This window comes from Streptopelia decaocto (genome assembly GCF_964273445.1).
Source record: "Streptopelia decaocto genome assembly, chromosome: 7".
Taxonomy (NCBI): domain Eukaryota; kingdom Metazoa; phylum Chordata; class Aves; order Columbiformes; family Columbidae; genus Streptopelia; species Streptopelia decaocto.
The window spans coordinates 52,514,844-52,535,906 of record NC_138661.1 but is presented as its reverse complement, the minus strand read 5'-3'; the positions used below and the strand labels follow the sequence as shown (position 1 = coordinate 52,535,906).

Below are 21,063 nucleotides of genomic sequence, written 5' to 3'. Positions count from 1 at the left end.
CTTTTGTTTTAAAAAGAAACAAAGTAAGGCATACAAGTTGAAATCTATATTTTTCAAATCACAGTTATATCAGTTCAGTCAAACAGGAATGTAGGAAAAGCAAGCAGATCTTTCCAGTGTCTCATGTCATGCAGAAGAACAACTCGTTATATGACCTTTGCTCTAGGACAGATTACTCGCCATCATTCCTGTAGCCACTTTATAGAGAAAACCACCTGCCTTTTTGAACTCTGTTCTTGTCAAGTACAGCCTGACATTAAATACAGAGTGTTTCAAAAAGATGGACCTAATTTCAAAGATATAGGGATTTTAAATCAGGTCCATCTTTTTGAAACACCCTGTACTTTGGCTTATGAGTAAATAACCTATTCCTACAGCAAACAGAGAGTAAACCTCTCCCAAAGTATCTTGAAGTGAATACAGTGTCATCACTTAGTTATTTAGTGTTTACATTGGATTATATAAGTCATAGTAGCACGATGTATAATGACATCAAGAAACCATGACTCAGACACTCACTGACACAGTTTTGCTCTTGCTTGCAATAGTTTGTGGCTGAAGGTTCTCTTTCTCTCTTGTAGAATTAGGGTCACCTTTGGTGTCCAAGATATCCCACATGACTTTGGACAGATTGCAGGATCTTGCAGGATCTTGCAGCTTGCAACTCAGCTCTCTGTCTGCTAAATGAGTCAAGAGAGCCCTACTCCTTCATGCCTTTTCATAGCCTAAGTTACATAGCTTTGGTGTGGAATCTGCCTCCTCTGGTATATAACATCCAACATTTGGTACAAACACATCCAATTTTAGCTGAACCTTATAAGCGTAATAGCAAAAAAAAACCCCAACAAAACAAAAACCTCAGCTAGATGTAAATTAATGAATTTTGTGGCCTCTCCAGTTTAAACAGCTGCTCATTTTCTAGTTTTCTGTCATCTAAGTGAACACCTCAGTCTACTGGCAATCACCTTACGAATTCAATGGAGGAAATGGAAACCAAGGTCAGCAGCAGTGACAAAGAAGAAGTTTTCAAAAGAGAACTATCATACTGCACAGGAGAAATAGACTTCACAGCTTCTGGGAAGAAACGTGGAAAGGTACAGCACTAGGGAGTTTTAACCCTTTATCACTATTGCTGTTTTTCAGCTGTTACTTCTTAGCATTAAATGTAGAGACTGTAATAGTGAGGGTCAATGTGCCACAGTGTGAGCACTGCACTGTACTCAAAGTAGGGACTATAGCTTCCTGAACATGAATGTGATTTAAAATAATGCCTATTAATATAAAGAAATCAATAACTTTATCTGCACTGACATGCTACAAGTACAGTTGATAATTTTTTCCTAAAAAAAAAAAACAAATCAGTCATGTGCCCAGCTTCCTTCATTTTGCATAATTTCCCTGTTTTAAACTATTTCTGCCAAAAATTAATCACTATGGTTTTCAACATTTTACTTTCGAGCCACTTCAAGACTCTCCTTAAAGTTCTGTCTCTCTGCTCTGTTCATATGCAGAGAACAATGTACATGGACAGACTCAGCTCCTCACTGGTCCCTTCTGCTCTAGCATCAGAAATCTGCCTTCAGATTGTGTTTCATCATGAAGTCCAAACATATACACATTTGGGCACAAAGCCCAAATATATACAGAACAGGAAGAAGCAATAGATTCATGTAATGTGCCCTTGAAAAAGAGACATGAAATTAGGCAAATATTTCAGCTAGTGTAGAAATACCTAAGAAAATTGTTGGCTCTGCTAGACTGCCATGGAACTGAGGGCAGTTCAAGACAAACAGCAGCATTGGAGGAGGGAGCAATACGTCAGTCTGCAACACAGAATCAGCCCATGGAACTGACCCAATTATACAGAAGCCTGCTAAATTCATCCTAGTATTTAGCTCTCTGTCAGGTCTCACTTAAATAAAGTTTTCTTAAAAAGTTGATGATGAAATCCCCTCTGCATTCACCATTAACAGTATCTCCTGTATTCTACTGTCCCATTATTCATTGTTTTTTCTTTTTTTTTTTTTTTTTTTTTTGTTGAAGTTTATTAAGGTCCCGAGTACGATTCATCCTGGAATTATATTTGAAGTTATGCTCAACAAATGGAAGCTACCTGCTCCCAATTTGGTTGTCTCTTTAGTAGGGGAAGAAGAAAATTTCCAGATGAAGCCTTGGCTAAGGGACACCTTAAAAAAAGGACTTATAAAGGCAGCTCAAAGCACAGGTTAGTGCTTTAGGCTTTAAAGAATAAATTTATATTCCTACTGGATTTTTAACACCTAGCATCCAGCCATCTTTTAATGTCAATGAACCTGCTCACATGATTATTTTTGGAAGTTCAAGGCTTTGCTGAATGCAGCCTACACCCATATTCAAATAGCTTTGAAAATTAAAGTTTTGTAATAGAAATAACAAAAGTAAGTTATTTAAAACTGAATTACTCCAGGCAACAATTCCTGAAGTATAAAATTACCTGACATTACCTGACATTATTCCCTCAGAGATGACAGCAGAAAGATAGCACGAGATGGGACCAAATACATTGTTCCTCTTTGGTGCGATAACAAAATCATTCTTAAGATAGCATAGCAATTTGACTTCAACAAGAGTGAATTTAGATCAAAAATAAGAATTCTTGTTTTCTTCATTCTCACTTTTTAGCTATCAGTTAAAGTCATGTCACAATAGGTTTTATTTTTTTGAAGATTGTTTTCTTCATATCTAAGAGTTGAACGGACTTTGATAGTAAAACACTCTATGACTGGATTCAAGTTTAAACATAAAGATCTTTGTAATGTATAATACAAAATAAGTCAGCTCACTTTCTCCCTGGCTGTTCACGTTAATGAAAAGAGTAGTGAAAAGCATTTAAAAGCAAAACCAAACAAATCAATGTCTGGGAATGTACATGGAACTGGCTTTCATTTAAGATTACATTTTTTTCCCCCGTAGCTTTATGAAAATACCTACAAAATGAAGCGAAAACACCTGTAAGCATTTCAAAGCAAGCTCTTGGTTTAGTTTCACCGGTCCACAAAATATTCTAACAGTTCGGAGTTTTTTTGTAATGAAACAGCCAAATACCAAAGCTCTTTTTGGTACTTTTGTACCACACAGATATTCTTGATCTCCAGCTGCCTTCTATACTTAACACTGAACAGCATCAAGGTCTCCAGTTCCTTTATGTCGCATATTTGAAAAAGGTTGGTTCTCAAAATTTTCACCATAACGACACTACTGTAAATCCTATTCTCCTGAAGAATTCACTTTCCAACATGCACAAGAACAACAGAAAGAGAGCACCAGATTAGGCAGGTTATGTCCCAGCTCTTCTGCTGCCAGGTGATTGCATGGGACTGTTTGGTCCTCAGTTCAAGCCAACAACTTCCCACACCCTGTCCCTTTGCCCTTCCTCATGCAACAATCAGACCTGCTAGGTATAGGGATGTTTCTGCCCATAGTTGGACAGTAAGTGACTCTAGACTGGACACAGCATTCTCCATGGGTGTGTTGACATCAGAGTAACGACAACAACATCGCACCACATGATATGTGAAGCCTGTTTGCTTGGGCATATAACTTCTTGTTTTCCTTATCAAAGTTATATATACTTCGTATGTATTTTAGTTCTAAAAGTTACAGTGCATTAAGACCTGCCTACAATTTATCTAAAAAACCCCTTCAATCCAGTACTGCAAGTGATGCTACCTGACATAAAACCATGTTCAATTATAAAGAAATTGTCTAACTATTTTTAAAAAACAATTTCAGGTGCCTGGATTCTTACCAGCGCTTTACGTGTAGGAATAACAAGACACTTAGTGCAAGCAGTCCGAGATCATGCACTGGCTAGTACTTCATCCAAAGTCAGAGTGATTGCCATAGGAATAACCTCACTCAGAAAAATTCAGCACAGCGAAATTCTGGACAACACAAAGGTATTTTTTGCTTCTTTTACTCGTGAGACAGGAGTTCAGGAGTAAGTTGGAAGTAGAAGACAGAACAACGTTGATATAACTTAAAAACAAAGCCGGGGTTTAAAGTGTGTTAGACCCTAAGGATGCTGTACCTTGCGTACTGTTTACTTGGCAGCAATTCTGCCAATATCCAGCAGGTGACAGCATTGGACATTAGCTCAGCGACCAGAGTAAGGATGACCATCGGGAAAAAATCACGTATCATAAGATACCTTTAATATTTTTTTCCGTTGTCCACTTACTGCAGAAGCACTTACTTCAAGCTATTTCACAAATACTGTAAAAAGTTATTTTCTAGTACAGAAGACAAGCCATAAATATTTCAAGACCAAGTTTCCTTGAGTTGCTGTCTAATAAGCAAAAACTTGCTCAACACACCAGGCAAAAAATGCAGAATTTTGTCTAGTTTTTGAGAGTTCTTGGAAAGCAAACAAACAAACAAACAAACACAAACCAAACACAGAAAAAAACCCACCTCCGCCAACAAAACAGTTGCTGAAAATGTGAAGACAATTTGATCTGTATTGTCTTGAAGGTGGAGAAAACAAAAATATGTCATGACTTTCTTGTCACTGGATATACAGTCTGTCCTAAGCAGAATATTATAACAATAAAGTAGGTGTGTAATGACAATGAATGACAGTTCCTCTCTGCTATTTTACTTTCCTGCAGAAGCTAAGAAACAAGTGACAAACACAGCCCTTTGAACTCATTCCTAGTTGTTCTCTCAGGTAGGCTAGCAAGTACCAGCTGGGATACTGCCAGACCATATCAGCAATTTATTGTCATTGGGCTTCACCTCTTCCCACCTTTTTTGCTGAGAACAACTACCTGTGTGCCCTACCTGGTGGGAGTCTTGAGCTGGAAGACTTTAACCTATTTGTGTGGCCGAACTGGTCTGAAAGGATCTGAGAGGAAATAATTCAGTTCAGTGCATTTATGAATTTTGTTCGGGAAAGTTTCTTTGGCTAATGCGAGCTATTTTACCTCCCCCACGGGATAAGTCATCGAAATGCATCTGGATCTTTTCCCACCAGCAGCTACAAAACAAGTGCACTGGTCTTCTTACTGCATTAGATTTTCTCCCCTTTAACTAGAGCCTGAATTCTTTGTCAAGAGATATTTCACGTAGAGTGTTCCTGACCCTATGGCTTCTGGCACTGCTTCCACCCGAAGACATTCTGGATTTTAATCAGTAACTTTAAGACAAAGGAACTGTAGACAGAGGTGTTGATCTAAACCCAGTTCTCTTTATACTTGGCACTAACACAAGCAGCTTGTTGTATAAAATAGAGCTAACAATCCACACTACCAAGGAATAAAACAAGCCCTGAAATCAGTGGATCCCTTCCATCTCTTCTATGTTAATGGTACACTTTAAAGATCATTGAAAGATCACTTCCACGTTTTCAGAGAATACAAAAATCCTCAAGGGCCTTTTAAATTGGTTGTTGTGCCTTCATGTCCTAATCAAAGGCCAGATTTTTGTTGAGTATGCTTAGTGTTACATGGCAACAGAATATAGTCATGCCCTCTGTCAAAACAAAATTTGAAGGCAAATGAATTGCGTCAAGAAGCTTTCCCCAACAAATGAGAGACAACAAGGAGGCAAAAGAAATTTGTGGCACTTGTTCACTTTAAAGGACAAGCAAATTTACTGCTTTTTTCCTGGAATAGCCTCTGATGTTCCTACACATCCCAGAGCTGATGACAGGGAAAGAAGCCATAGGAACACACTCGATTATAGCCCTTTTCACCTTGATTTGAAGGGGGTTTCTCCAGTTTGACTGTATACAGCTTCATTTCAGAAAGCCACTTAAGGGCACACTATGCAGTGTGCTCAACCCTTCTTCTCACAGCATGAGGGAGCTTGTCCTCTGGGTTACTTAATGTTTTTAGGCATTAGTAGTGCTGCTATGAGCCCCTAGTGACATGTTCACTGCCCCTACAACATCAGTCTTGGCTTTGGCTGTGGAGAAGAACCTGGATAACCCTGGGTTGAACTTCCCCCAGGATTCAGCTGGGCACCTGCTCTTTCTAGAAGACACTGTCAAAAGCTGAGATTAAGAAAGTCTCTACATAAGATCTGGCTCTTAAAAACCAGAACATAAATCTCTCTGCCGTACCTTAACAACAACTAGGTTACTTGCATAGTTACACTGCTATGTCTAGAAAGGCTTTAAAACCTGTTTGTGTCCACAAAAATTAGTGGGAGGAAAATGCAATACACAGGCACAAGAGCCAAGCAGACTGTCTCCGTTTTGTTCATCAACTCAAAGGCAGCAGGTGGAAAAGAGGTGTGATAGAAGGAAATGCAGATTTTAAACTTGCTTTAATCTGGTTTACTTGCAACAGAATAGTGAAGAATGAAATTAAGATTAAGCAGGTATTACAGCCTGGCTTGCAACTAGGAATGATGTATCAAAGTTGATGTGCGACAGTGAAAAGTAAGATTTATTAAGGAAGTGAGGGGAGCATGAAGAAGCATGTGTATGGAAAACGATATGTAGCACAATCCTTAGAACAAGAGACCATAACTGATGTTCTGTTTTACCCAGATAGTGACTTTATGCAAAAATTCAATAATGGTTTCAAGATATAACATCCCTCACCCAAATAAAAAATAATAAGATTGCACTTTTCTAAAGTACGTCACTCGCTGTTTTAGAATGCAATTTCCAAACTGAGAATGACCATTAGACCTCACATAACCCTGTCAATTACCTAAAGCTGCATTTAAATTGATAAGGACGTTTAGCAGGCTATCTTAACTACCAGGCTAAACATGGACAAAACACTACTGAAATGAATAGGTTTGCCCTTGTTTATACTGACTGAGAATTTAGCCCTCCAAGACATTACAGCTTCATCCACAATTATCAGGTCTCATGGCCCTTTTCCATTTGTCCAACAAACATTTCCAAAAGCTCTGAATGGATGCCTACATTCCACACAGGATGACCGATGTCACTGTATTCTGCAGGGCCCAAGAGGGAAACTTCAGGGACTTCAGCTTCCAGTCCTGTCAAATCTGGCACCTTCTCAAAGAATCTATTCAGGTGTCTCAAAGGTGGTGTGTTATGTCACGGTGCAGACAACAAAAAAATGGTGATGAAGCACATAAAAACACGGACTGTGTTTTGTGGAGAACACTAACATCTCCCTTCCACTCTCTAGAATGAAAGTCTTGTACACTACCAATCAGATGATAATATCCAAGGCCCACTGTTTTCCCTGGAACACAACCATTCCCATTTTATTTTGGTGGATCACATAACACCAGATGAACCAGATGGAACTACTAAGCTACGTCTCGCCTTGGAGAAGCATATTTCAGAACAGCGTACTGGATATGGTGGTAAGTAGACTCTATATAGGCAAGCTAACTTTAGTTCTGATATTACAGTGACACTTGTGGGCCCTTGGTTTTATCAAAGGCAAGTCAAATTCTCAAACTGGACAATCATCAACATAAGCAAGATCAAATGAACAGAATTGTCATTATGTAAGAGGCAGAACTAAGGTGACTTCTGAAGCTGGGGAAGCTGCTCTTTAAAGCCTGATTTTTATTGCATCTCCTTAAACATAGCTCAAAGCCAGTCTTCAAAGCATTGTTCAAATTGCCTTAAAACACAACAAATGGAAAATAAATCCAGCTTTCAGTGCCATAACCAGTGGCTGTAAGAGTTGGATGTACATGGTTGTATACTTTTATCCCTTCTTGCACACAGGGTCTTGAATTGCTTTCACACTGGAAGAAGAGACTTCTTCCAAAGCCCTCTAAAATATTTTAAGCCGTATTTATTTCAGGATAAAATCTTATCCTGGGTAAAACAACATAGCATCTCATGTACATCTAAATCTGTGTGACCTTTGTTTATAATGAGAACTGACTATTGGACAGGCCTCCTACTGCTATTTGTGGAAAGACTTCAGTTGCAGTGCTAATACAATTACTTTTATTATACTTTTCTTTTGTTTCTGTAATACCTGCAGCACTAGCACAGCTGAAACAGAAGGGAGAGCTCAATTACTTCAACTTGTATGCATCAATGGAATACCCAGTTACATAGCCCATGGTATGGTTGCACAAATGTACCTGAGAGCGTGAATGCAGCTGAAGAATGCTTATCTGGTGACTCAGATAGGAAAGGCCATGGGTGGACTGAGGCTGCAGTGCTGAGAGTTAGAAAATAGCCTCTTTCTGCCTGAAAACCCAATCTGAACAAATCTCAGTGGAACAATTTTCTGACAAAAAATGCTGATTCATTTGACAAATATTTTACTGGAACATACTGAATTCACTGATATCTTCTATAAACAAAACCAATGTCGTTCATTTATATTCAAGCTGAGCAAAGCTATGCGACTTTACTGAAGTAAAACACTTTAATAAGGTCATGCAGAGTTGCCTTATTAAAAAAAATACCTAGAAGTCATTCAGAAGAAATTTTTGATGTGCTGAATATTCTTTGCAGTTCAGGACTTCCCACGTTCTCAGCATAAAGTCAGAATCATTCCTCCCCCGCTCCCCCCCATCTCCTTTCAGTGCCAATTTTTATCTAAATGAAGAATATTTGAAGCCATAAACGTATCTTGAGGAACCTGTAGTCACAGAAGTCACTCTTCAAACTAGAACATCACCTTATTGAGGTATGACAATAGTATGCCATTCACTAAAACAAATGAAGTTACTTGCCAATCATGTCCTGGTTACAGCTCAGATCTACGTCATCTCTGTAGTCACCCCACAACAGATCCAACGAGTAGTAAGTGGTGATCTGTACACTGCTCTGGGAGACCTACAAAGGGAAACATCAAAAAATAGTTTGAACCAAATGCTTTTTATCTTCCAGCTGAAAGAGGCATTAATCTCATGATGCTACTATTTTGATGTAGGTCTTTTAGGCCAATCTATAGTCACCTTTGGATTACAGAGTTCAGCATTTACAGTATAAACCATCTAGAAATAATTGGGCCCCTGTGGGAGAATGGTAAAGGACATGGATGCCTACATAATTTCTTCACCTGCTGCCATAACATAAATTATATATTTAGTTAGGATTTCTTTCATATGTATAAGATTATGTTATTAATAATTGCAACATTAGACTGTGCTGAATTAAATTAAGCTGTTTAACCAGAGTAACAAAGAGTATATGGTTCCTATCAACTCACATCTGACTCATCTTACCCTAGCTGCTTTGCATAGTCAGCTTCTTGGTGTTCTTAAATCCTCCTTTTATCAGCCTTTTCTCCTGAATTCCACTACACCTTCCTGCACGAGCATAATACCTGGGACAAACTAGCAGCTTTTCACTTCTAACTGTATCTTAATGTAAATAATGGTAGCTGCCTGTCTGAAAACCTAACAATCTTGCCTTGCACCCTAATGCAGCTCCAATACTCCACTATCTGATCACCTTGCAGTAAATAAATAAAGTCAACAGTGCTACAACATAAAGAAGTGCCAATATCCATATTTTGCAGCCGAGGTGTACTGAGGTGAGAACAGACTGGACTGCTTGCCAGGGATCATGCAGGACATGTGAGGGAAAGATGTTTAGACTAGGACCCCATCTGCCAGGGCACAGTGTTATTCTCTTCCTTTGCCATTCACTTCTGCAATTGCCGGCATTGTGCAGGCTCATGTTCTGGTAGGTACCAAACCAGCACATAACAGGAGAAGTATTTTCAAGGAGTCAGCAGAAACACATTAGTTTTGTGAAAGCTGTTAACTTGTCAAAAATTAAACCATCTATTTTACAGGAACGGGTAGCATTGAGATCCCCGTGCTTTGCTTACTGGTAAATGGAGGACCAGGCACACTTGAGGTAAGCAGCTGTTTACAACTTTAGAAAAATAAACTAACTGGTGATAAGTAATTACTGGAAAATTTGGCTGGATGGCAAATGCATGTATTGGCACTTTACATAAAGTCAAAGTTCATATCCATACACCATTAAAAATGAATCCTGTGAATATTAAATTTGCCAGTATTTGTTTGGGAGAAAGATTTCCTTTCAAATAGGTGCCAGCTGATCATTAAAGCTTCCATTACCAGCTCATACCGTGGGAAGAAGGAATCCAAAACCAAAGCAAATCCACAGAAGCCAGCTCCAAATCTAGCAAAATAGAAATATTGTGCTATTATACAATACAAAAAAAGATTAATCATTCAGTGCTGTCCAGCAACAGTGAGACAATTGTGTCTGTCACAGAGCTCAGAGAAGTACAAGAGCAGGTTTGCTAGGTAAGCCATCTAAAACTCTGGTGTCCTAGTTCCACTGAGCAAAAATACATTGTCAGATAGAAGACTGAAGAGTTGTCTGCTAACAATCCCATCACTTCTTCAGCAAAGGATCAGTTTTGTTTTGTTTTTTTTTCTGACTAGTTCTACAACCCAAATAACCTGTTAACTAGGAGATACTCTTTTATTTCTATTTTACTTTTACTGGTATTTTATTTTGCTACTTTGTAGCAGCCTGTATGTCCACATGGCATTTTCTCTCTGATAACTCTCAGATGAAAAGGAGTACTCTGCAGTACCTTTAGAGACACATTTAATCATAATTTAAAGTTTCTAAGTGATTAGATTGCCACACAAGCTGCTAACCTCTTTCAGAATAACAACTCATTTCTGGTAATGTTTTCTAGTTTCAGTTTCCAGTCTCTGTATCTTGTCCTATCTTTGCCAGCTGGACTAAAACACACTGATACTAGAAGTGTCACTGTTTAAACTAGCATTATGTCACCTCTTGAGCTTCCCTTCTAGAAGCTAAAATGTCAGTGAGAGTATCTAGGGTGTTGAAAAATCACATATCACAGCCTATAAATCCTCTTTCCAAAGTTTTAGAGGACAAAGTGACTTGGAGACCAAAGGTGACTGGCTGGAGCTGCCCTATATGTACATGTGCTGGGAATGGATAACTGCACTTTTTTTAGAATATCAGTTTCTTAAGTTCAAATTGGATGATACATACCAAGGACTACAACATTCGTTGTTTTTTTGTTTGTTTTGTTTTTTTTTAAAAAAAGACAAACAAAAATCCATAACAAACTAAAAAAAGCCCCAACTCTACTCAACAACGAATCAATAGATTCTTAGAGACTCATTAGCTTCTTGCATAACTCCAGAGTAAAAAACAGATTGGCAGCAAATAGCCGTTATTGCAATTCTGATGCTATGGCTTCTGGTTTTCTCTCTCAACAGCCTGCCTGCCTCATTCTAATCGCACAAGTAATAGAATTATCAGCCTTTAACCCTTGTAGTTGCTGTGCTACAGTGGCTTTTTCCTGTGGCCCAATAGTCTATTCCGACAGGCAAGTTCCTCATTTTCAGAACACATCACCAGGTTCAGCAGCCATAAAAGCCTGCTAAGAATTCCTATAGAGTGCTCCTCTTGCACTTGACTATGCTCAAACACAAACTGCAGGGGCAGGGAAAGTCAGGGACAAAGAAGTTTTATGCATTGTGTGTCCAAATCAGACTGCTTAGCTACTTAGCAAAAGTGTCATGAAAAGAAGTATAGTCAGGGGCCTATACATGGACAACCTGCAACAGAATCAGAAAAATTGTAATAGCTTGGAGGAGTCCAGACCAGCTCCATAGTTAATCTAATTTAGGTACACATTTATTCCTAGTTTGTAAGAAATCCTTCTTTTGAATACCATTTTCTTTCCATATATGAATTCTAAAAATGTACTTTTTTAAACTACAGAGAATTTGCAGCGGTTTGGAAAATTCTGCTCCCTGGCTTATCTTAGCAGGGTCTGGAGGTGTAGCTGACATCTTAGCTGCCTTCGTAAATGACCCACAGCTTATCACACCGGAAGCTGTTGAAAAGCAAGTCAAGGAGAAATTCCCTGCAGAAAGCTTCTTGTGGAAGGACATTCTCCAATGGACAGCAACAGTGAGCTCATATGTTTGATAATTACATTCATTACATTCACAACCTCTCTCCTATTATTTCTAGCTTTGGTACTTTATTTAATAAACGTTTGGCAAGAAGCTGCCCAGAAGTTTTGGGTACTCCAGTGCTATGATGCTAGTATCAGAATATCCCTCTAACATTAAAAGCAAGTGCTCAGCTGATCACACAAACTACTTTGTTCTAGTGATTCAGCTGAACACTTAGGGCTCTGTCCTTCCTCAATTATTTCCTCAAGTAACAGCCAGCACCCAGGAACCCCACAATCCTTCTGGAGGACGTGAACCGTTATTTGTATTCCACAGCTGTGGAGCTTGTGCAGCTGTGACAGAAGAGACTCAAGTCATGATCTACAGCTGTTAAATGGAAACCTAATTGTGGATAAGCATGAATAAATTAAAAAGAATTATGAATACTGTGTTCAGCTTGGGGCCCCTCACTACAATAAAGACACTGAGGTGCTGGAGTGAGTTCAGAGAAGGGCAACGAAGCTGCTGAGAGGCCTGGAGCACAAGTCTGATGAGGAGCCGCTGAGGGAACTGGGGCTGTTCAGCCTGGAGAAAAGGAGGCTGAGGGGAGACCTCTTCGCTCTCTAGAACTACCTGAAAGGAGGTTGTACCATGGAGGGTGTTGGTCTCTTCTCCCAAGTAACAAGTGATAAGACAAGAGAAAATGGCCTCAAGTTGTGTCAGGGGAGGTTTAGATTGCATATTAGGAAAGATTTCTTCACAGAAAGAGTTGTCAGGCATTAGAACAGGCTGCCCAGGGAAGTGGTGGAGTCACTACCCCTGGAGGTGTTTAAAAGACATGCAGATGAGGCTCAAAGGGACATGGTTTAGCGGCAGTGTTAGGTTAACAGTTGGATTCTATGATCTCAAGGGTCTTTTCCAACCAAAATGATTCTATGAAGGGTGTTTAGAAATTATCCTACTGTTACTTATGTGTGTTTTTTAAAAAGAAAGACAAAACATTCACAGATATTTCTTTACTCTTTGTCTTGAGGCACACTTGGTGGACTTAAACCACTATGCCTAAGTGTTTAAGAAACAAACAAACAAAACCCACTTTGACATTGTCTTTATGTGAAGATTGAAGAGCACTGTGTGCCTCTGAGATAAACCAAGTCTACTCAATCTGACCCACTATTTATTCTTTGAAGCCTCTGCCATAATCCTTAGCTTTGAAAGTTCCACATATTAATTCCATTAGGGAGAACTTTGCCAGATCACTAACAAAAGGGAATGGAATGGCATGTAGAAGCAATATTGCCAGATGCTCATGAAGTCTTGGTGCAGCTGCATTGCAAGAAAGAAAACTCAATAAATAGAGAAGCAGAAGGAATGAGTACCGTATATATCAATATTTGATGACTTTTACTCAAGTAAGATTTAGAGACGATACTTTTAAATAAACATTTCTGAGAGCAAAACCTAAATGTCAAAGCAGGAAAGGGTAAAACAAAACTAGTGGTATGCTGGCCACAACATGACTATGAATCAAATAAGAATGTGAGTTAAGGATTTTTAATTAAAGCACTGGTCTGGTTCTCAGGATATCCAAGTTCAGTTCCTCCTATCTTGCTAAGTGATTTTGGAAAAGGCAATAACTCCCTCCTTGCCTTAGGACCTATTTATATATGGGAAACTAATAATATTTGTCTCCTTGCCAAATCTCAGCTTTACAATTAGAACACAAGTTCTTTGGGAAACACCGTATGGATGATCTCCACTGGGCTCTTAGGCATTAATACATAGCAGTAGGACAACGGGTAAAATGATTTTTGTTCAACTCTCAATAGATTCAGAACATTATCTCACATCAACATCTTCTAACCCTGCACAACTTTGAGCAAGATGGTTCAGAAGACCTAGATACAGTCATTTTAAAAGCTTTAGTAAAAGGTAAGAACAATAAACACAGCACAGTATCATACTTGTTTGATTTGATTTCTTCTATGCTATGAATATATTTCATTCTTGTCCAGAGAAAGTTCTGTTGGCTGTTAGATCAAATTTCATTACTGATGGAGAGTTCTGCTGCTTGCTTATTGACAAATGAACTGCGGCAGTTACCGTAGCTCTTGTAACCTTGCTTTAAACTTGTGTCTGTTTTTTAATCTATGCTACTGTATAGTACTATTTTAATAGCTCCTGTATTTCACTACTTGTTTCTCTTAGTAGTAGAAGTTATAGAATACCTGAAACTCAGTGGAGCAGTTATTCCAATTACAAGCCATTTAAAAACAAAGAAACAAACAAGAAACACGCAAGTAGACCTGAACTGCCTTAATTCCAGAAACAATCAATTTCTCCTTTAAGAAATCTTCAGTGTGTCTTCTGAAAGAAGACATTACTTGCTCTGCCACCCATTTCAATTTGCATTAACTTAATGGTTTGTGGTAGCCTAAATTTAGCAGAAGGAAAAAAAAAACAAACAACCAAAACCAACAACAATATATTCCTAATGTGCTAATAGAAAAAAGACAAAAACAACCGCCAGTCCTGCCCCCTCCTTTCTGCAAGCCAAGGTGTCCCTTAAAATCCTACAGAGAATTAAATGTAATGTTTTAATAGATAATTCAGTTAACAAAAAAATTTTTAAACAAAAAATATTTCTTAAGGTAGGAAAAAAATGCTGTGACAGCCAGAAGAGTGCTCATATTGCTAGTTTAATTTAATATAGCATTGGTAAATTGACAAGTGTGAAGTACTGAGTTTATTTGCATTTCCTATTTTTGCCAGCTTGTAAAAGTCACAGTCAGGAAGCTCAGGAATATCTGGATGAACTGAAGCTGGCAGTGGCCTGGAACAGAGTGGACATAGCTAAAAGTGAAATTTTCAATGGTGACGTGGAGTGGAAGGTACCAGGTTTTATTGCCTTAAAGGACAATCTGTGTAATATCCAATGTGTACAGGACACTGAGCCATCCTGATAAAAGGTTTCAGTTTTTAATGCTACCTGCATTCTCCACTAAGAAATTGGGCAGTGGTAATATGCTTCCTTAGGCTGTTTGTCCTTCTGGTCCCCTATGTGATAATGGCTAAAGACAGAGGAATAATTCAGTGGTCATGGTGTCTTTCTTGAGCTCTTTGGGGGCAAGAATTTTTTTCCCCGTTCTGTACCGACTTCAAACAAACCTGAGCTTACAAATCAAAGCATGCAGATATTACTGTGAGAAGATGGTAGGAAGAACAGCACTGTTTCCAACTGCCATGTAAATAAACACTCAGTGTGGTGGGTACCCAACATCACCACAACTCCTACAGCATGCTATTTGTGTTGATGTTTTAACAATGCTGCTTACATATATGTTTTGTCAGAGAGAAAAGAGTTCTGCCTCCTTTTCTCATTGTACTCACTGTTGACCTGGTGGAAGACAAAACGTGCTTGTCCTCATGTTAAATCTTACCTCTCTCCTTATCCGTCCATGATGATGCCAAAAAACTTGGTTTTTTCCTTTTTTTTTTTTTTTTTTACCCTCTTCCTTCTTCCCTTCATCAATCTAGTCCTGTGACCTGGAGGAAGTGATGATGGATGCTCTGGTCAATGACAAACCAGAATTCGTAAAATTATTTATTGACAATGGAGCTAACATATCTGAATTCCTGACATACAGTCGTCTGCAGAGACTCTACTGTTCCATTTCTCAGAAATGTCTCCTCTATGAACTTCTGCTGAAGAAACATGAAGAAAGCAAGCTGACCTTGGCAGGGCTCACTGGTCAACAGCATAAAGAGCAGAAGGAGATCTGTCCACTCTTCACTCTTGGTGAAGTCTCTAGAGTTCTCAAGGATCTTCTCCATGATGCATCCAAAGGTTTCTATCAAGACCTCAGACATGGAGGCAAGAAGAGATCCGTGAGTTACAACTTTCCATCATAGGCCTGCTGCCTTCCAATTGAGAACTTGAAAAATTTTAACTAAGTCTAGCTTTTGGGGGCAGAGAAGGAAACGGAAGATAAGAGAAACAGTCACTTCAGTTTCTCATTCCTTTTTTCTAGCTCATTATTATTACAGCTAAAATGTAAATTACAGCTAAATTTCAAAATTAAAAAGGAAAAGAAAGGAATTTCTAAGATAGACTGGTTGTGATTCCTCTTTCTCCCCCTCTGCACATGGGGTTTTATGCAAGGTTTTACTCCACCTTGAACTAGTGCTAAGATACGGCCTCTATTTGAGGATCTGGAGAGGTCCGTGTATCTCACACTCTTCTAGCACAACTTCCACAGATCATTCCTCCTTCTAGCACCTTGCATGGGGAGAACAGTTTGATCTTGTAACCCTCACATGTGTAAGAACAGATTCCATGAATGATATATGGAGAATATGAGGAGATATGCTTAGTAAAGAGTAATTAGACATAAAAATAACAGTCTGCATTTTTCATATAGAACTTCAAGTAGAATTACTTGAAGAGTATTTTCTAGGAGAAAGACAAGCAGGTGATGGCCATTTTCAATCCCAGGTCTGAAAACGGTAAACTTTGTGCATAAAACTATTCCCAGATTTATACGGGGTAGAAGTAGATTAGATATTCAAGAATGTGCAGTGCCTTTAGATCATTATAGTCTTGTTATTGAGTGACATAGCACACCCCAACACATAGGAACAATGGTGTGAAGTGGCCCTGGCAAGCACTCTGGCCCGCACATGACAAGGATAACACGTGATGGGTACCACTGTGAAATGTCTACAGTGCACTGTCCACAACTGTGCAATAGATATATAATAATTTTTGCATTTTGACAGTGTATTTAATACCGAAAGTCGTAAGTACCCAGGTTTTTGCAAGAGCATTGCAAATAGGTTTCCACACATGATTTCAAAATAGAGAGGAACAGAGAAATTTAATTCAGATCAGAGTTATAGACAAAATAAACAAACCTTTGTTTGTGTATTTGCCAAGTTCTAGTTTCATCTTAAAACACTTTAAACTAAAAAATAAATTAAAAAAAAAACCAACTCACTTGAGCTTAAATCACTTTTGTTTGGTAAAGCCTAGCTAAATTACTTAGTAGTAAGAAAAGCTAAGTTTGAATCTAGTCAGGATTTCTTTGTGCACAAGGACAGACAATTTGGGGCAACGCCTTTTAAGTTATTAAGCAGATTCCAGACTCATGAATTTGCCCCCAAAATCTCACTTAATTTTGTGGGATTTGGCAGTAAGTGAGCTAAAGCCAAGTGCTGTAAATAAGGCCTAATTCAGATACCAGATGACTCTCTCTACTAGCTTTTTTTCCTTTAAATCTTCTTCCCATGGCTGGCACCAGTAGCTCAATCCCACTATCACTGGCAACAAAAAGAGCATCACTGTACTGGAACACCAGTGTCCCTGCTGCTAAATTGTGTGTCTTATTTCAAGTTAGGAACTAGTGGTTATGAAGACTGATGAGACTTTTGAGATACCTTTGTCTCCTGCAGGGTTTTCAATGCAATTCATTTGATTAAATAGCTCACTAGAAACTGAAGCAAAAAAAAAGCCAGACCAACACCCCCAAAATGCCATTAAAATAATGTGAACAGAGTTCCATAGTCTAAGCGATTAAAAAAATATATCCTCACAAAACCTTTTTTTATTGGAAAAAAAACCCCAAACAACACAACACTCTGGCTGCTTGTAATTAATAACACAATATATATATAAAGGCAGTTTAAAAATATACTTAAAACTCAGAACTTGACCTAAGTTGCCATACTTCCTCTGGAGAGATTTTTATCAAGTGCTAAAGGGACAAGCAGTGTTCTACTTAAAATACTCCCTGCATGAGGGAAAGGTTTCTCAAAGGAAAGACTAAAAGGAGGGCATTGACATACTCTATTCTTGTCCTGTACAGGCCCTTGGCAAGATTTGTTTCTGTTGAAATAAAATGCCTTTTGTTTCCTTTTCTCTGAAACCCTGTCCTCTGTGGCAGTTGAGCAGAATCCAATATAACTGAAGGCAAGCTCGGATGAGCTAATCACAGGTTTGTCTTGTATGATATTACACACCAGCAGTGAAACTGTGGCCTTAATAAAGTCAATGAGAGCATTACCATCAACTTCAATGGAGTCACGGTTTCATCCAGGACATTCTCACACATATTGAGTTATATCGGGGGCACAAGGGTCCTTTGATTCAATACAGAATGAGCTAATTACCTCTCAGTCCTACAGAAAATAAAAAGTAAAAGAAAAATCGAAAGAATATGAAGTAGCTGGCAAGGCCAAGAGCAGCTTAGATCATGTCATTTGTATGGAATGAGACTGCAAAGCGGGTTTGAATTTCTACAAACCATATTTCAGGATAAAGTGAATATGAAGCGATTACCTGAGCCTTTGGATATGAACCAGAAAACTGAAAACCCTTGGAGGGATTTGTTTGTATGGGCAGTACTTCAAAACCGGCACAAGATGGCGAACTATTTCTGGGCTATGGTAAGCTTTCAGCTGCAGCCGCTTCAGGTAAAATATTGGCATGCTTCAAATATATGAGATGTTATTTGCTCAGCCTCGCAGCTCAGATGACAGACAGGTTTGTTTCTGAAATACGAGATGTGGCATTTACAGGGCCTTTCATCTCCTTGTGGCTCATGCCAGCAGAGGCCAGGGGGCCTGAGAGCAAGGGAGGGCAGAGCAGAGGTAAATCAGCACAGCGCAAAGTGCTGCTGGTCAACCTCAGCTGCAGAGCTGGCCATTCTCTTCCTTGCTGCTGGTGACTCACTACTCGCAGTCTCTGGTTTTGTTCCTTCCACAATAGGTCAATTGTTTGGGTTCTAGCACGGCGCAATCGAGCATCTTTAGCTTACGTGCTACATGTGTAGGGAACAACAGCATCACCCCCTCGAAGGCTGAGCTTCAAACTGGCATAATTGGCTCCTGTTTTACAACCCTCCACAACCGAGGCCCTGTCTCGTGCATCTGGAGCACAAAGCCGCAGCTTCCCTCCCCGCACAGAGCCAGACACAGCCATCGGGCTCCATCCCTGAGCTTCCAGACCGGCTACATCTGGCATGCAAGGAGCCACGGGGAGGGACAAATTGCAGCACAGCTCTCCATCCAGGGAGCGTGTGTGCGTGTGCATGCAGACACATCTGCGCCTTGCAGGGCCTCGTGTTTGTGGAGCCCCATTACCAGAAGGCACGTTTCTGCTGTGCGCCACTGTTGTGCCTCTGCCAGCTGTGCTCCCTCCTTTCCAATGCATCCTTATGCAGGGTCTCAGCGCAGCTGTACTCAAGGTATATTAGCACATAAGACTGTTTTGCTCTAGTTCCATAACACATTCTTCTCCTCTCAGTCTTTGACTGCTACCCCAAATCAGACCTCTCTAAGATCAATCGAACCCAGAAGTCTCCAGCCTTACAAGACACAAGAACTATCAATATGTGGTTTTCAGCCCTCAAATACCACCAAAACTCTCATTTCGACTGACATTTTGGATTTTCAAGTCTGTATTTGAGGGAAGATTCTTCAAAGGGGAGACGTATGACTTTTTGTTGTTGTTGTTGTTAGATGTGTTCCTTAGTGAAATCTCCCCAGTTCAGAAATGCCTTCCAGGGGATGGTAACAACAGCACCACTTTCAATTCTACAGGGTCAGGAGGGTGTAGCTTCAGCTCTGGCAGCCTGCAAGATCCTTAAAGAGATGTCCCACCTGGAGACAGAAACCGAAGTTGCGCGTATAATGAAAGAGGCCAAGTATGAGCAGCTCGCTGTTGGTAAGTATTGGCACCTTCTTTGCAGCATCAAAAATTTAAGAAGTGACTGCCACTGGAAGGCAAGCAAGTGAAAAAAAATACTGTTTCAGTTGCAAAAGGTCAACTGTCATAAATAATTTTAAAGCCTTGCAGCACAGGCAGTCCCAAACATTCAAATACCACAGAAGAAGGACTTAAAAAACAATCATTTTGGAAAAATCAGTGTTCCAAGACTGGCCCGTGGTTTGCATGGAAAAAGGTTATTCTCCTGCTATATGCTGGTGGTTTAAGTGTCTGATGTTTACAATACAGGGTGTGTTACAGTGATGGGCAAGAAAGAACAACCAAAACACTTTGAGGCTCATAGCAGCCCGGTTTTCCTGCAATATCAAGCTTGCTCTGTAAGGGCCACTAGAACAACAAGTTTAAGGTTTGTCTTTGCTGCTAAAAATAATTCAAGATTACCTCACCCAGAAGAGGGCTAACTGCACTGCAAAGCTGTGAGCGAGGCTCAGCCTTCCTTCACAGCAGAGAATCCGCCCCTCCCTACAGCAGAAAGCTCAGACATCTGCAATGCCGGAGCACCAAGCCATCTCCCCTTTGCCTGGCTTAAAAACAGATGCCTGCACACAAGCTTCTCTGCTGATCTGACTCCAATCCAATCCGTACCTGAAGGCAGCACTGCTGTGAACAGAGGGCTTTAAAGTACACCACATGTGGAAATGCAGAGGCTCTTCTCCCACCTTAAAGCTGATATATCAAGCAGCTGAAGGCTCATGCAGACACTGCTACATTATTTATACACAGATCACATTTTCCTCTCTTCTCACAGGGCCATGATTATTTACAAAAAATAAGTCAGGTTCTCATATAATCACAGGGCTCCAGTAATTTAGTCAGGGAATTACAGGGCCATAATCCAATACACAGAAGTCTGTTCCTTGGCTTTGGTATTAGGTCAGATCCTCAGTTTTCATTTCTGGCCTGGATAACACTGTCAATACTAAGTAGAGTGAACATTCCTGAAGAATGATAAATACCACATAAACTGCAAAAGAATTCTGTATATTAGCTTATTTTAAGTGAACTTGAGTTTTTCCTCATCCCTCACAGCATAACAAGGTGTAGGCTGGCCTAGGAAAACTATTGAGATAATCAAGTGAACCAGCAGGATGAAACAACACAAGAAGTCAGACCTTGTCTGATGAGAAAACCTTGACTTTTTGGACCATTTATCCTTGTTTCTGAGCTCTAAGACCAGCTTCCCTGGAAACAGAACTATGCCACACTCTACCAAGTCTAATATTATTTTATGTCAAATAGTTATGTCTTAAAACCAAGCATTTGGTGGCTAAAAGCCAAAGCTGAGCTGCTTTTTTGTTTAGTCTATTGAGAGTGGGGACAGCTTGGCAACTCATCCCTCAAAGTGTCAGAGGATCATCCAATAGATACAGTTTTGCTTGATATTGCCTAAAGCTCCACAT

At 39.6% G+C, this 21,063-nt stretch overlaps 1 protein-coding gene across 1 annotated transcript in view; it reads left to right on the top strand.

Annotated features, from left to right (window-relative positions):
• Positions 1 to 977: 977 nt before the first annotated feature.
• The window catches only part of TRPM5 (transient receptor potential cation channel subfamily M member 5), a gene marked incomplete at its 5' end in the record, with an annotated part of 42,311 nt that continues 22,225 nt past the window's right edge, over positions 978 to 21,063 (top strand). The window contains 11 exons of the mRNA XM_082058844.1: positions 978 to 1,094; positions 2,044 to 2,224; positions 3,772 to 3,938; positions 7,155 to 7,335; positions 9,747 to 9,811; positions 11,699 to 11,890; positions 13,707 to 13,809; positions 14,650 to 14,768; positions 15,415 to 15,765; positions 18,190 to 18,321; positions 19,477 to 19,600. Of these exons, the coding sequence (XP_081914970.1) occupies positions 978 to 1,094; positions 2,044 to 2,224; positions 3,772 to 3,938; positions 7,155 to 7,335; positions 9,747 to 9,811; positions 11,699 to 11,890; positions 13,707 to 13,809; positions 14,650 to 14,768; positions 15,415 to 15,765; positions 18,190 to 18,321; positions 19,477 to 19,600 (1,732 nt within the window). The remainder of the gene's footprint in view (positions 1,095 to 2,043; positions 2,225 to 3,771; positions 3,939 to 7,154; positions 7,336 to 9,746; positions 9,812 to 11,698; positions 11,891 to 13,706; positions 13,810 to 14,649; positions 14,769 to 15,414; positions 15,766 to 18,189; positions 18,322 to 19,476; positions 19,601 to 21,063) is intronic.